The sequence below is a fragment of the Rosa rugosa genome, chromosome 2 (assembly GCF_958449725.1).
Source record: "Rosa rugosa chromosome 2, drRosRugo1.1, whole genome shotgun sequence".
NCBI classification, from domain to species: Eukaryota; Viridiplantae; Streptophyta; class Magnoliopsida; order Rosales; family Rosaceae; genus Rosa; species Rosa rugosa.
In genome coordinates this window covers 26,232,996-26,250,013 of record NC_084821.1, presented here as the reverse complement: position 1 = coordinate 26,250,013, position 17,018 = coordinate 26,232,996, and the positions used below count along the sequence as shown (strand labels likewise).

Sequence of the window (17,018 nt, the reverse complement as noted above, 5' to 3'; positions counted from 1 at the left end):
CGATCAATCTAGGCTATGTTTGTTTCCCGGAAAGTGGGTGTTGGGAAAGGAAATACTTTCCTTTCCTGCGTTTGGGGACAGCCAAGGAAGGGAAACACTTTCCCAAAGTAAAGGAAAAAGTGGAGGAATTTGTGTACGATATATAGGACTACACAAACAGTCCGGACGGCAAAAAAGACTGGAAAAGGTGAAATATTTCAAGACATATTATTGGACAATGTGGTCACGATAAGACTTGACCATCCACTCAACTCCATTCTACCAACTCGCTCTCAGTAGTAAAGGGCAGTATCACAATACGGGGTATTGTAAGCAAAGATATCAAATTCAGCTTACAATATGACCAATAGCAAATTAAGAACAAATACAACTTATACCAAGACCATATGAATGATGCTTCTAAATCTCTGATACACAACATATGTATCGAGAGGGATGAACAATATTTCAAGAACCGTGAAATATGCTAGCTCTTCCCAACTGACCCAACTTCTTTCGAAATATCCCAACCGTTACTCATAGCAGCAAAACAAAGTTAACTCCATTGTGTATAAATAATGTCATTAGACAACAATTACTCCAAAATTATAAAAACAAAATTAATTTCACATTCATAGAGTCAGAAAACACAGTAATAATGTCATTAGAGAATATCTCTAGTCCAACATTGCCTTGGTAAAGAAAACTATAAAACAAGGGGAATATGAAAACTCTGTTGACACGATCTCGCATTCTGCTGTCTTATCAAACTGGAAATGAAACAACGGAGTTCTTTTCCAACAAAGCATAAGTCTACATTCTTTGCAAGACATTCCTGCAATAAGAAAAGGCATGACTTAATACCTCATAATCATGAATCATGATATGAAAATCAATACCCTCAAAAGAACATTAATTCAATCATCAATATTACGTCTCGAGCTGGTTATCATCACATCCAATAAAATTAAATATATTACAGTCTGTTGACATTCTTAAGAGTAGAGCTAGTAGAAAGTATTTCAGGTGCATTAGTAGGAACATATGAGTATGACAACCTACTTGAAACATATATAGCCATAACTGCATTAAAATAATTGCACAGAGGAGTTAGAACATCACTTTAAAGGACATTTTTGTTGGCCATGAAACATTTTGCCATAACTGCAAGGGAGTGTATTTCATGCACCGTCACTTGCAGAGAGGAGTTAGAACATCACTCTAAAGGACATTTTTATTGGCCAAGGGAGCTAAGAATAAATATTATGGATACCAAAGCACTAAGAATATATATTATAGATATCAAAGCAATGCAATGTGTCAGAGGTACCTGAGATACCTTAGCGCCTTTGGGTTTTTCCATTTGATCGTTTTCCAGAGAACAAGTGCTTAGGTTTCAAATTGGGAGTAACTCTGTCTGCCTCTCCACGTCTAGCATTCTTGTTTCTGTTCTTCACAGATTTCCGGGCCTTGTCTAGTGCTTTAGACTTTTGATCAGAGTCCTTAAAGCCATCACCAGGGACAACATCAGTAGGCGGTCTAGATCTTGACCTTGAACGGGGTCTAGACATCAAGCGCAGCTTCTTGTTGAGTGTATCCACATCCATATCCATGACACCACCACCTTCACTATCACCCTTGTCAAATGATCGCTCTCTCTTTCGGCCCCTCCTAGAGAGAGATCTGCTGCGGGCTCGGTTAATTGCCATACTAGGATCAATTCCCAACTCTGACAGCTGCCTCCCCATTCTCTTTGTTGTGAACTCCCTGTCCTTGTCAAATTTCCTAGGTACTGTAGGCCGACTCTCCGCTGTACTTTTCTTGATTATATGTTGTTGAATCAGCAAGCTGTTCTTTTTCCTTATCTGAGCCAATGTCTTCTGCTCTTCTGGAGTCAACTCCATTCCACCCATCTCCACATCATCATCCACATCTGCCTGCATGATTCCTTCTTCTCGTTTTAACTCCTCAAGCCTATCCAAAATATCGGGATCAACAAAGTCAAATACATTGTGCCCATCAAGAATTTCAGGTATGATATCCTCTTTCCACTCATCATTAGCTAGGATATAATTCTTCTTCAAACTGGCTGAGTATACACCCGCACCACCATTTTCATTCTCCAAATCCTTTTCAGTAGTTCTCTTTTCCTTCTCTGCTGCTTGCTTAGCCTTAGCTTCTAAAACAGCCTGAGGTATACATGGAGGCCTTTCCTTTTGGTCACGTGGCTTTGGCATCGCAACATGAAAACGATTTAAACAATCATTTATCTTTTTAGATTTCATCTTCAACTCAACTCTCTGATTCAACAACCTCTCACAAGCTGCATTCTTTACAGAGATAACCCCCTCCTCGGTCAAAGTGCTCATGGTCAAGAGTACCCTATCATCATTCGTAGCCTCACCTCCTTGACCAATCACAGTCTTCATAGCTTCAGCTTTCATCTCTGTGACCAACTTCATGTCTTCCTCAGATATGCCCTCCAATGGCTGCAAATCAGTCTTGTTGCAGACTATAATCAATGGTTTGTTCATGAACAGAGACTTAATGCTGTGAAAAAGGGCAGCTTGTTGGGCAATGGTATAACCACAAGACCCTGAGATGTCCAAGAAGAACAAAACAGCAGCTCTCAAATGTGCCAATGCTGTGATGCTGCACATCTCAATAATGTTACGGTCTTGAAATGGTCGGTCCAAAATCCCAGGTGTATCAATAACCTGGTACCTCAAGAACTTATAATCTGTATGCCCCACAAAGAGTGACTTTGTAGTAAAAGCATAAGGCTGGACATCAACATCGGCTCTGGTGATCTTGTTGATGAATGAACTCTTTCCGACATTGGGATAGCCGCAAATCAATATTGTCCGGGTGTTTGGATCAATTGAAGGCAGCCTTGCCATGTGTTGTCTAATTTGTTCCAGATAAGCTAAACTAGGGCCAATCCTCTTTACAACCGTGCACATACGACCAAGAGCAGCAACCTTGAGACTCTTGCATCGGTAAAGTGAATCACTATACTTCAATAACTTGACATAATCTTTAGCAATCTTAGAAGTAAGGTTCCTTGCAGTATTTATTTGACCGAGTGCGAGCTTGTAGTGGTCCTTGTTGTAGAGAACATGCAGAAGATCGCCGTAGAAAGGGTGGATGTCATCCAGCCTAGGAAATTCATCAATGATAGTAGAGAGCTTCTCATGAAAATTTGTTTGGGTATGTTTGACTTTGCGCGTATAGAACTTACGCACGCGGTCAATGGCAGAACCCTTGTGGACTACAGTTGGGGTCTGCCGCTGGGTGCGAGAAAGGATAATATCAATGAAATCCTTCCCACCGGGAACAACAGTCATCTTCTTGAAATTATATTGCACCATCTTTACGTCGTTTTCTGTTTAGACAAAACAGACTCAAGTTAAACACCAAACTTGACCCGAAAACCAAACAAGTTAAACAACAAACATATTGAAACCATTGAAGAAGAAAGAAACTGAAACATCTAGTTTTCAATTGACCCAGAAAATGGTCACGATTGTACCAATTACCCAGATATCACCTACTGGAAAAATGCTTTAATAATTAGACCTTTCAACCTAGATATCAACCAGATCTTTCTGTTAAAAAAGAAACTAAACAGAATCTATGTATAAATAAACAAAGCAATAGACATGAGTTCACAGACCTGAAGATAACTAAGCAGTCAGATAGCCATAAGATAACTAAGCAGTCAGATAGCCATAATTTGACTCAAACAATAAGAAATCTGCACTATGATGATGTCCCTTTAACAAGGACTTACAGGCTAGGAGAGCCAGAGCTATTAGGTTTCCCGAGTCGGCTATATATATAAGGGTTAAAGGGTTTTAGGTAGAATTGGGTCGGGTTTGCGTTACGCAGTCCGTATCCGTTCTCCAAAAGCTTCACCAAAATTTGAACTACCACAATTAACCATGCTGAGCTATGTCGACAAACAAATCCGGAGAGGTAGTATAGTAAAACACAAAAGTATGTAAAAGGGAGACGTGGGAGACTGTTCTGTTACATCCCACTACAAAGTACAAACTGTTGTAAAAGGAACATAGAAAGTGTTTCAGAAAATGGAGAGAGCTTTGCTTCAAAGATCGAACTTGAGAGAGAGAGAGAGAGTTTAGATGCAGAGAAGGAGTGTAGTATGTTCTGTTTTTCTCCTTCTTACATGGATGAGAAATGGACTACATATATAGTGGAAGACAAGGAACATATAGCCTAAAGTCCTCCATAAAACAAGGACCCTTAAAGTCCTCCTTAAAACATGGATCCCTTAAAACATGGATCCCCTAAAACTAGGAAAGAGAAAAGCATCTTCTAATATACAACAATTTACATGATATAGCCATAATAGTTTACAACACTCCCCCTTGGATATTTCATGTCAATAGTGTTGCCTAGGCTGTGCGCTTTTAAGTTGTCTCATCAAAAACTTTGCCAAGTAATAAAAACCCTGTGGGAAAAAACAACCTTGGTCGAAGGAGAAAAAGAGCACAACGCGCATGAGTGTGGAGTAGTAATATCACAGCTTCGGAGATAAGTGGAGTTTTCTTATCAGCATCAGAAGTAGCAGGTAGTATGTCTACGAGAGGGATGCATTAGGATTGCTGCACCAAAACCTTGCCCGGTAAACCCAGTGGGAAAAACCCGTGGTCGAAGGGAAAAGATGTGCAAATGAATATATGTCGAATCAAAGCATCTTCAGGATGTAATATAAGTGGGGTGACCATGCTAAATATGTGCCTCGTTAAAACCTTGCCAGGTAACAAAACCCAGTGGGACAAAATAACCCTGGACGAAGGACAAAAAGAGTACACGATGGTCAATGAGTATGCTTCAAGATACTCCCTCTGATTTCGACTCCCCCTGAAAATTACATGTTAGGTAATTCAGATAGTTTACGTAGACCAATACCTTGGACATGCTTCTGGAATGTAGACTTTGGTAGTGACTTGGTGAAGAGGTCTGCACGATTGTCTTCAGATCAAATCTGCTTAACTTCAATCTTCTGATGCTCCTGTTGTTGCTGATTGAAGGAGAACTTCGGTACAATATGTTTGGTGTTGTCTCCTTTGATGAAACTCGTCTTTATCTGCTCTATGTAAGCAACATTATCCTCGTAGATAATGGTTGGTTCATCAGTGGTGGAATGCAGTCCACATGTGCTTCGAACATGCTTTGTAACGGCTCTTAGCCATGTACATTCACATACTGCTTCATGAAGAGCTAGTATCTTAGCATGATTCGAAGAGGTAGCAATAAGTGTCTATTTCGTAGACCTCCAAGAAATTGCAGTATTCCCAATGGTAAAGACATAACCAGTTTGGGAACGTGCCTTGTGTGGGTCTGATAGATAGTCTATATCTGCATATCCAACAAGGCGAGCATCATTCCGAGGATCAAGGTGGTTTGATCCATTCCTTGATGCGTATGGATAGAATAAGCCCATATCCGCCGTACCTCTAAGGTAGCGAAAAATGTCTTTTAGGCCATTCTAGTGGCGGCGTGTTGGCGCAGAGCTATATCTACCTAACAAGTTCACATCGAATGAGATGTCCTGTCTAGGGCATTGAGCCAAGTACCCATGGTCTATTGTACTTAGATATGGGACTTCTGACACCAATATCTCTTCGTTATCATCTGCAGGATGATACGGTTCTCTCTAGACTTCAGACGACCATGGGTGTGCTTGCTTTTATCCTCATTAAAGCGTCTTAACATCTTCTGGATGTAATTTGGTTGATGGACCAAAAATTCATCTGCACTGTGCTCGGGCTCCGAGACAATGATTTGTTCTCCCAAGGTCTTTCATCTCAAATTCTGACTTCAGGTGCTTTGCGGTTTCTTTGATTTCTTCAGGAATATCAATCAAATTCATGTCATTGACATAGACCGCACAATTGCAAACCCGGAACTTGTTTCCTTCATAAACACGCATGGGCATAGTTTATTATTCACATATCCCATCCCGATCAAATATTCACTTAGACAGTTATACCATCTCCGTCTAGATTTTTTCAATCTATAAAGTGAACGCCTCAAAACTAATGGAGAGCGTGTTCCGTGGTCTAGAACTATTTGCATCGGGTATCATAAGTCCTTCAGGAACTTTCATGTATATCTCTGTATTGTGATCCCTATGGAGATAAGCTATGACCACATTCATAAGCTGCATATTCAGTTTTTCAGAAACTACCAAACTGATAAGGTAGCTGAACGTTATGACGTCCATTACTGGAGAATACGCCTCCTCGTAATCAATCACAGGGAGTTGAGAAAATCCTTGCGCCACTAGACGAGCCTTGTATCTTACAATCTCGTTTTCCTCATTACGCTTCCTTACAAATACCCATTTAAATCCTACAGGTTTAACATGGTGAGGTGTGGGAACAACAGGTCCGAACACTTTTCTCTTTGTCAAGGAATCTAATTCGACCTAGATTGCTTCTTTCCATTTTGGCCAGTCGTCTCTACGTTGACATTCATCAATAGAGCGAGGTTCGATGTCATCGCTAGTTATAATTTCGGTAGCTACCGCGAATACAAATATATCATCGATGATAATCTCATTTCGATTCCAAATCTCACTTAAGCATGCATAATTTATCGAGATTTCTCTATTCTCGAGAGTGGGTTCAAACGTTGGAGCGTCCCCCAACGTTGTCTCTTCTAGGACGGACCCATAATCTGGAATTATCTCGTGAGATGGATCAGTTAAGATCGCGATGTCTAGTGGATTCGTTTGTGCTGGTTTTACCCTCTTCCGGGGATAGGAATCCTTCGAACCTAGTGGTCTACCTCGCTTCTGGGCAGGGACATGTGATTGGTTAGCCGCCATGGTCGTACCTCGTCCATCCGGGACAACGCGTCCTACAGGGACATCTATTCTTGCAGGTACATTTGCAGCAGGTATATGTGATCTCGTCACTTTAGCTAGATCAGAGAAAGCGTCTGGCATATTTTGGGCTACACTCTGTAGATCTAGAATTCTCCGCACTTCACTATCGCATTGTGCGGTTCGGGGATCGAGATGAGACATAGTGGGGACATTCCACGTCAATTCACGTCGTTCATCAGGAACGGTAACGTTCTTATCTCCCCCTAACGGCGGGAAGACTGTATCATCAAAGTGACAATCTATAAACTCTCCGGCATTATCAGGTCTTATGGACTTTATGGGATAATCCGAGTGGTGATCCACAATTTCATGATCTGGGCGAGAGTTTAGCAAAAGCAGCATTTTCTTGTGGACAATAGTGTAACATGTGATCACTTTGTCGATACATCAACCACAACCATGAAATATTTAAATTGTCCGCATGGTGGTTGGAAAGGTCCACAAATTTTCCTTGCATTCTGTGCAGAAAAATGGTGTGTGTATATACTAGTCTTTGCACATGATGGTCTAGAGTTTAACATTCCTAACGAGCAAGTTTGGCGTAATGTGTTACTAAACACAGGACCCTTATTCAGAAGGGGATGCCCGTGTGATAAGTTGAGGATACGGTGCATCATACTTTGACTTGGGTGTCCCAAATGGTCATGCCATAGCAAGTAGTTGCTCGAATTGGTTAGCTTCTGGCTAACAAATTTCAATTTCTCCAATATACGCTTCTGGCCGCACATTCAGAGGTTATGCAAAGATATTACACTCATTTTTCTTAGGGGTTTCAACGTGATAAATGTTGGTTCGAATATCCTTAATACTCAATAACGTTCTTCTGGAACGTGGAGAATATAAGGCCTCATTAATGGTAAATTCAGTACCATTGGACAACATAAAGTGGGCTTTGCCATAGCCCTCTATCAGGTTGGATTGGCCTGATATGGTTGTCACAGAGGTATGCATGGGCAATAAGTTTGAAACATATCTCCGATCTCGGAGTATGGTGTGCGTAATAGCACTTTTAACCGGACAACAAACTTCCCCACAGAATATGCCTATTCATTTATTTAATTCAATGGATCACATGTATGAATAAGTTTATTGAATTAAATATATTCGAACATAACCACATTTCTATAATCCAAAATAATTGAAAACATAAATCACCAAAATCCGAAGATGTTTCATTCATTAAGATGAAATAGATATGGCACAAGGGGCCAATTATACCCATGTCTTCGAGTTCTAATCCTCGGTATGTTCAGTAACTGCCTGAAAATCCATGATCTCTAGTGTGGAATCGATAGAAAATGACCCTTTAATAAAGTTGGTATTTCGAGTTCTGCGACTGGCGTAATACTCATCTATTGCTTAGGCTATCGCACAACAGGTGCGGGACCAGCAGTTAATTCCTCCACATTGATAACAAAGATCATGCTAATCGATTCTGGTGGCAGCGGGCCGGACCAGTGTTCCTTTCAACTCGGGCTTGCTGAGTTATGGCATCATGGTTCCTACCACGTGGGCCTTGGCCACGTGGAGCCTGATTACATGGCCTCTTGGGCTTTGGCCAAGTGGCAGACGGTCATATGGGCTAATTTCGTTCTGTCAATCATGTCTTGCTTCAAGCAAGAAAATGGTCATTTGATGGTGAAAGTGCTCTTCTAGAGCGACCCAAAGAATCTGTGTATCCTCTTCATCGGATACTCAACTTGGAGTGTTTTCTCCATATGTTTCCTTTGAAAATTATGGCACTCATATTAAAAGCCTCAATGACGACATTGTTAGCATTGATTGTTGATCTCATCTTCTTTGCAGTTAGATGAATTATCACATCTTGAACCACTTTAGATAGTTTCTTCCGGAAACCTCCAAAGAAACAAAGTCAAGTTTGTTGAGATTTGGTATTTCTTACAGGAAAGGAACAAATAATCTTAGTGCTTTGGGTAATATCGTCCATAAGCAACTAATAGGAACTTCAGGTTCTATAACATGGTATGAAAAATCGGATTAAACATGTAAAATCTACTGGTTTTATCATGTGTGGTGAATTTATGAAGGAAACTTCAAGTTTCTTAAATGGCATTATCGAAACTACAAGTTCGATATGTGTATGAACTACTGGTTCATTTAGAACTTCTAGTTCATTAGGTACCTGCATTTTCTACACATATATTCTAGTGCGAAAATTTAGACAAGTAACACAATAATATTGAATAGAGCAAATTGAAATAATATCTCACAAATTGAATAAATGGAAATCACAAATCAATTGAGATATTAATTGCATGCTAGTAATATAACATATTAATTGTCACACAATTATGTGAATAAATGCTTCTGGCAATTAATTACACATATGAAATATGGTGAATTTATTTACAATAGCCATAATGACATGTACATTGTCTGGGTTCAAATCTCAGTAGAATCAAATCATTTTTCCTTTTATTTGGTTCTGCTGGACCAAAGAAAGAGTGGGCTTGATAGTGAAGCCTATCGGGCTTAGTCTGCGGGCTTGTGACCCGGCCTTTCATGCGTAATTTAAATGGTGTGTGAGGCCTGCTGGGCTGCTAGGTCCCGCAGAGGGAGAGTGGGCCTGCTGGGCTCAAGCTGGTCTGCCAAGGAATGAAAAGTTATTACTCAACCCTTTTGGTAACTCCAATTAAATACGACCAGGTAAGAGTATGAGGTTTGGGTGGAGCGAGGCTCTCTTAAGTACACAGCCTCATTGTATCTTGCCTAGACATCACATCGAATTGGGTGAGCCTACTTGGAAAGATTCATAATATTTCAGTGTTGTCAAAACTACAGGTTCGATACTATATGTGAACTTCTGGTTCAATATTTATGTATGAAATTTTGGTTCAATGTTTATGTGTGTGAACTTCCGGTTCGTTAAGTACCTGCATTCCGCACATATATATTCTAATGCAAAGAATTTAAGCGGGTAAAATATTTAAATTTAATATGAGCAGGTAACACCACAAAACATTATCATAATAAATAATGAAGGAAAGATGTATCATTATCACAAAGTCCAAACAAGTATTTATAGATATTTGTCACAATATACATGAATTAATAGCTAAATTAAAAAGCTATTGATTTTCCTTTTACTCATTCCATTATGCCAATTATAGTGCAAGAGAAATAAGTGTCTCTCATAGATGATTAAGTTAAACTAGATGCTTCAATAAAAGTCATAAATCGTGATTGCAGCTTCTACTGAATAGCAGTCGAAAAACAAACCAAAATCCCAACCAAAACAACCCAGAAAAATATTAAAAATTATAGAGATGCAGTAAACACACAGAGGCTCTAGCATACAAAATTTGGTGAATTTTGGAGTTGAATTACTATTTTAAATAAATACGGGAACACAGAGGACAGAAGGTAAACTGAAACAGTAAAATCTGTTTTTGCTTGGAAAAACATACTTGGTTGTAGAGCTGGTAGATTGATGTTGATTGAATGATGAACCTCTTCTTTTCTGCAACCCAAGAGTTATTCACCTCTTCTCTTGTCGATCGGCAATCCGAATCCTAGAGCTAGTCGTGCTGATAACGTGTTGTAAAAGGAACATAGAAAGTGTTTCAGAAAATGGAGAGAGCTTTGCTTCAAAGATCGAACTTGAGAGAGAGAGAGAGAGTTTAGATGCAGAGAAGGAGTGTAGTATGTTCTGTTTTTCTCCTTCTTACATGGATGAGAAATGGACTACATATATAGTGGAAGACAAGGAACATATAGCCTAAAGTCCTCCATAAAACAAGGACCCTTAAAGTCCTCCTTAAAACATGGATCCCTTAAAACATGGATCCCCTAAAACTAGGAAAGAGAAAAGCATCTTCTAATATACAACAATTTACATGATATAGCCATAATAGTTTACAACACAAACACAGAAACGATCAAACGAAGAGGAAAAGAAAACCGCACGTCGGAATGTGGGAGGCAATCAGGCAATCAAGGAGAGATGGACTCATTCCCATCTCAATTACAACTACCAGATATGATCTATATCTATCGAAAAGGAGAAAGGTGCCAACATATAAAGGGCAAAAGAGAAATTCGATTACACCCAATCGAAAATCTTATTTGGTTCCTATTTTGGAGATTTTGTACTGATAGGTGGGTCTTTCACTACATAATTTTGGTTTAGTATTAATTTACACTCTCTTTTCGTCATCAATTTCAATTTTGAATTTTGAATATCAGCACTTTGAAATATCAAATTTTTAGTGTCGAATTTTAGTTCAAACGTATTTCAAGATAGCATGATTTTTTTGGTTAAACACAATGCTTGAGTAGATTCCGGTGGATTGGAAGAAGTGACTTTTGAACTTCACTTTACAGGTCCACCCTTTTTGTTGAGTTAAGTCATGATTCTATGGGTTTGTAGTGATTGATTCTATTATTTGAGTTATTCAATTTTCTCTTGGGCTGCAGAAGGTGCTTATTCGTGTTGTTCATTGTGTGGTTAATTATTTGGTACCCAATAAAGAGTATGGAGAAGTATTCGGCACCCAATAAAGAGTATGGAGAACAAGGTATGCCTAAATCTATTATCTGGGATTCATTTAGCTTAAGACCATTTTTCAGTTTTAACTTTTCTTTTCATTTATAGTTATTCACACACAGAGAGCTGTTCAAAAGCGGACGTTCGCAAAACCGAAAAAGTGCGGATTCGGCGCCGTCGTCCATCCTTTCACCTTGATTAGGCGCCGATGGAGCGCTGCTCTTGCCCAACGGAGACCAGGCCTCAATCTTGAGCTTCTTCTTGCTGGTGGACTCGTCGGCCACGAGTTTACAGTCGACCTTGATGGTGCGAGAAGTTTCGGGTGACGCCGCCGCCCAGACCTTCGACTTCGATCACCTTGGCCTTCATCTTCATGGTGACGCCATGTTCACCTTCATCGACGTCCGGCAAGAGCAACGCCACTGTCGGCGCCTGATGCAATTGTGAGGATAGACTTCCGCACTTTTGCTGCACTCCGGACATCCTCTTCTAATTGGGGCTATATCTATATATATAGATATGCTTGCTCACTTAAGTGACATAAAACTGAGCAGCTCACAGATCACCGCAAGAAAGTTTCCATAAAAAAAAAATTAAATAAAATTAAAGGACCCTTTAATTTTATTTAATTTTTTTTTTATGGAAACTTTCTTGCGGTGATCTGTGAGCTGCTCAGTTTTATGTCACTTAAGTGAGCAAGCATTGTTGGCCTAATAGTAATAGAGTTATACTCCAAAGGCCCCATATTCATTATGAAAAAGAGAAAAAAAGACAGAACATGGACTAATGTGTAACCGAGATCTTTCATTAACTCAATAAATATGTGTAATTGTGTATCATTCAATACATTTGTTCAAATAATTAAAGACATATTAGAGGTGTTGTAGGAAAACTGAAATTGGGAGAATTGAGTCGTGCTTTCATTGATAATAGAAGCATCTTTATATAGAGGATTAGAACTATAGAATCAGAGTTGTACATGGGAAGGTAATCATACAATGATAGGATATCTACGAATATCTCCGAGAATATCTCTAACATTTCCCTATTACAACTTGCACAAGTAACCTAGAATTTGGGCTAGACACATATTCTTGATTTATTTGAATAATAGAATCATTTATTAACATGGACATGCAATCTAAAGCCGTGGAATCATCAGTACAACATTGACATTAATTCTATTAGCAGGTCTATTGTTATTTATATTTTGGATTAATTTCAGTTTACCCCCCTGAGGTTTGGGGGTGACATTTGTCACCCCCTCACATCTCAATTTTGAATTTTTACCCCCCAAACTTTCCAATTTCAGTCAGTCATGTCCAATTTCTCAGATTCCGTCCAAATTGGACGTTAATTCTGACGATCTAACCCACTTTGAAGCCTTTTATGGTCATTTCAAGACAAAAAAAATACTCATATGTGTCCTTAAAAGGCTTCAAAGTGGGTTAGATCATCAGAATTGACGTCCAATTTGGACGGAATCTGAGAAATTGGACATGACTGACTGAAATTGGAAAGTTTGGGGGGTAAAAATTCAAAATTGAGAGTCGAGGGGGTGACATGATGACACCCCCAAACCTCAGAGGGGTAAACTGAAATTAATCCTTATATTTTCCACTATCGCCGAAGATGTCATCTCCTCGAGTTCCTGCTGAAATCTCGCCATACTCCATAATGGCAAGCACACTGGCACCAAAATCCTGTCCTCTTTTCCGTTTTGTGCTGGACATAGAAACTAACAAGGTTCAAGGCCTTGGGAGGTCCAGAAAATGCTGGCTTTCCCCACCCCAAGTTGACCTCTCCAAAGCCAGTACGTGTATTATCTGAAACTATGAAGTTCCCGTTCAATGTATATAGAGGCCGTCCTCTTAGGACCATAAGATCGGCCACTGATCTCATGTACTCTTCATTCATTTCATCTTTAACCTTCATCACCAACTCTAGTGCATATCCCAACAGACTTTCACACAATTGTTTCACTCCCGAAACAGCAGCTGGGTATGCGAATGCATTGCCGTAGTAACCCAAAGGAAGACGGAGATTGTTGCGCTTCCCACGTGCATTGACTATGCATGAAACCCGAACAACCTGTTCTGGATTAAGTTCTAGTGCAATTGTGTGGCATTTCCACAAACAGGATGTTATAAGGTCGAATGTAGAGCAATTGGAAAGGTGTGGTGGAAGATGCTTTTTCATGGCCCTTATCTCCTTGGGACCAAAGTAGAAAGATTTTTGCACCATTACTGCCGCATCAGAGCCCTGATCTGAGTAGTCAATCATGTCCTCGTATTCGTGATGTATACATGTAATTCGTGGTGGATCTCTGGCATTCAAGACCTGTCGCTCCCACACTGGTAGAATAGATGGTGCATTTTTTCCTTGAGCCATCTCCCCTACTGTGTTCAAGAACTGGACCAATCCAGGCGCATCACACATTGTGTGGTTTAGGCGCAATGCAAATATGAAACCTCCGCATCTCAAAATGGTCACCTAGTAAATATGGTTTAGTCAACGATTTTTATCTTCATTTTCTTATTATCATCATTAGAGCAAATTATAGTTTAGTACTGTGCTGCATGAAAAAAGAGGATATATATCTAGCTAGTGATATGTAATAACTAGATGTATCTGCTGACTTACCTGAACTAACAACAAAGGGCAACCAAGAATGCCATCCGAGCCCAGGACATTACTTAGGAAGTCCTCTAACACAGGGCAAGGGGGTCGAATAGCATCTACAATTTCCTCGAGAGTAACGTCAGCATTAGCCTCAACGAACAAGACACCTTCTCCGGTGCAATCCACCATAAGCTTTCTGTTAGGCCCTTCCCTGAGCCTACCTGCCAAAGGGTAGTAATACACCAATGCTCTACTTATTGCTTGCCTGATAACCTGAACGAGGTCTTTTTGGTTCGACATTGAAGGATTCTTCTTGTAGGCTATGATGATTGGTATCTGAAACCTAAGGCCTTGCTGGTCATCTATGTCTGACAGCATCTTTGTTTCACGAGGAGTTGGCCTTGCCGGAGTTATAAGTTGTGGCTGGGTTCGATTAACCTGAAATGCTAAGGAGCAGGGCAACGCCATGGCTTGATAATCAAAACCTTTAAAAAGATAATAGTGTTGAATGAGAGGAGAGTGTTGGATGACCACAAGAAAACTACAAGATCGATAACTTTAGTATAGCATATATATATATATATATATATATATATATATATATATAGATCCTATCTAGAGCGATGCCTCGCTCTGAAATTTCAGAGCGAGGTTAGAGTTTAGGGTCACTTTTCGGTCGCATATCCACATCTCGACCATTCAGTTTTTAGGTCCTAATGTATAGATCATCTCTGCAAAATTTCAGCCAAATTGATGATCTTTAAGGTATCTAACTCGCTTAAACCAATGGACGAACTGAATCTGTCAAACCTGAACGGTACTAGCTTTAAGGCAGTTATCAATGCCTTAATGACTATCAATTTAGCTGAAATTTTGCAGAGATGATCTATACATTAGTACCTAAAAACAGAACGGTCGAGATATGGATATACGACCGAAAAGTGACCCTAAACTCGAACCTCGCACTTTAAGTTCAGAGCGAGGCCTCGCTCTGGATAGGATCTGTATATATATATATATATATATATATATAGGATTTTTCTCAGGTGCGGACGTCCGTATCGAAATTTCCCGTTTTCACCCACTTTCCGATCACATATTTTGATCTTAACCGTTCAGTTTTTAGGTCCTAATGTATAGATCATCTCTGCAAAATTTCAGCTAATTTGGTGATCGTTAAGGCATCCAAAACTGCAATTTACACGAACGAACCAAATCTGTTGAACCGGAACCATTCACGTCCATTGTTGTAATTTGCAGTTTTGGATGCCTTAACGATCACCAAATTAGCTGAAATTTTGCAGAGGTGATCTATACATTAGGACCTAAAAACTGAACGATTAAGATGTGAAAATCCGTACCGTCGGCACAGAACGGACGTCCGCACCGTAGCCGGACTGTATATATATATATATATATACAGAGAGAGAGAGAGATAGAAAAGATGCTAGAGGATAATGTTAACAAGATAATTTGTGTTCATGCATCAAAATTTGGTAGCCAGCTGTGATATTAAATGAACTTGGTTTTGCATAGATAGATTAATTAATTAAATGTACATAGATATTTTAATTAGTTTTTTTTTTTTTTTGAATAAAGCCCACGAAGCGAAATAGTATATTCATCACAAGCCAGAATAGGCCATTACATACCCTTCCGCTGTCATTTAAGGACATAGACAGACAAGAAGGTACTGGTAGTACCCACAGTGGTACATAGAAATAGACCTACTCATTATACATTTCAGATCGTAGAGATAGCGAATATCCTCCATTGGTACTACGCCGGAGGCGCTAGAGATCGAGATTCCTAATACAAGGAAATTATTGAATTTAGATAAAACTAAAAACATAGAGTTGGGCCAAGAGCCTAAACCCTAGCCCAAATTGAAATCTACTGGGCTAGGGTAAGACCCCAGCCAGAAACTCAAAGCCCAAATAGAGGACAACCACCAAAAAAAGTCCACCAAGGCTCATCAGACCGGTTTGGTCCAAGTCCACTTGCCCAGCCTCCCTGTCATACGAACCAGCCACAGCAAGCCTCTCTCCGTCCACCGCACGCCGCAGCAACCTGCCCCCCACGGTCCGCGCCCCATGATCGCACCATCAGCGACTCAAACTTCATCGCACGGGCCACACTGTCGCCGTCACTACCCGCACAGCCTCAATCCGCTCCGCCGCGATCACACCTCTGCGACCCAAACCCCACGGGCCAAGCCGCTGCAAACCATGCCAAGACGAAGAAAAACCAACCCAGATCCAGGACCACGCGCCACCCACCGCTCTCGAGCCAGCCTCGTGGTACTGCCATCCGGGTTCAATGCCGGAGCAGTTAGCACGACCACCACCGTCCATCCTCCCAGCCAAAACAATCCGACAAGCCCAAGAAACAACCCATTCGATGGCCCCCCACGAGCAATAGCAATCCAAAACCCGTCCGGCAGCTGACCTCACGATGACGAGGAGGCCCAAAGGCCCGCCCGCGCGTTCGAGCGCCGTCGGACGAGGGCGATTTTGTAGAGCGGAGGTCGGCCTTTAGGGTTTTCGTGGAGAGAGAACCTCGAATTTTATAGATTTTTTATTTTTCATTTTTTTAGTGAAACCTACACTCCCATTTCTACATCTTGCAATCTCACCCATACTTTGGAAACTTCTTTGAAACTTGTGTTTTCAACTCTGCCCTTAAGTCAATAAAATTCCAACAGTATTGATCTCCAAAGTAGGCCTCATCAACGGGCTGGGCCGGGCCGGGCTTTATTGTAAATTGAAGGATCCAAGCCCATCCATTTAATGCGGGCCTCACCGGCTTTTTCTGGCAGGGCCGGGTTAAGCCTTGCGGGCTTTTTCGGGGCGGGCCTTGCGGGCTTTATTTACAAATAAATCTTTAAAGATAATATTTTTTATAAACTTAAATTTATATATCATACACTCCAAAGAGAAACCTCCATCAACTTAAATAAAATGGGAAAACCAGCCGTTGGATGAGATTATT

At 40.4% G+C, this 17,018-nt stretch overlaps 1 protein-coding gene and 1 pseudogene across 2 annotated transcripts; both read right to left on the bottom strand.

Moving 5' to 3' along the window:
* Nucleotides 1-615: 615 nt before the first annotated feature.
* Nucleotides 616-3,776, bottom strand: LOC133727864 (nucleolar GTP-binding protein 1-like). 2 transcript variants are annotated; one of them, XM_062155272.1, is made up of 3 exons: nucleotides 3,656-3,776; nucleotides 1,310-3,364; nucleotides 616-814 (listed from the first exon to the last, which is right to left on the bottom strand). In XM_062155272.1, the coding sequence occupies exon 2, from the start codon at nucleotides 3,348-3,350 to the stop codon at nucleotides 1,320-1,322; it is 2,031 nt and encodes a 676-aa protein (XP_062011256.1). In that variant the 5' UTR covers nucleotides 3,351-3,364; nucleotides 3,656-3,776; the 3' UTR covers nucleotides 616-814; nucleotides 1,310-1,319. The 2 variants fall into 2 exon arrangements, with proteins under 2 accessions (XP_062011256.1, XP_062011257.1); XM_062155273.1 differs by having other exon boundaries at nucleotides 1,319-3,364.
* Nucleotides 3,777-12,861: 9,085 nt separating this feature from the next.
* Nucleotides 12,862-14,584, bottom strand: LOC133730593 (alcohol acyl transferase 1 allele GSa-like; annotated as a pseudogene).
* Nucleotides 14,585-17,018: the final 2,434 nt, after the last annotated feature.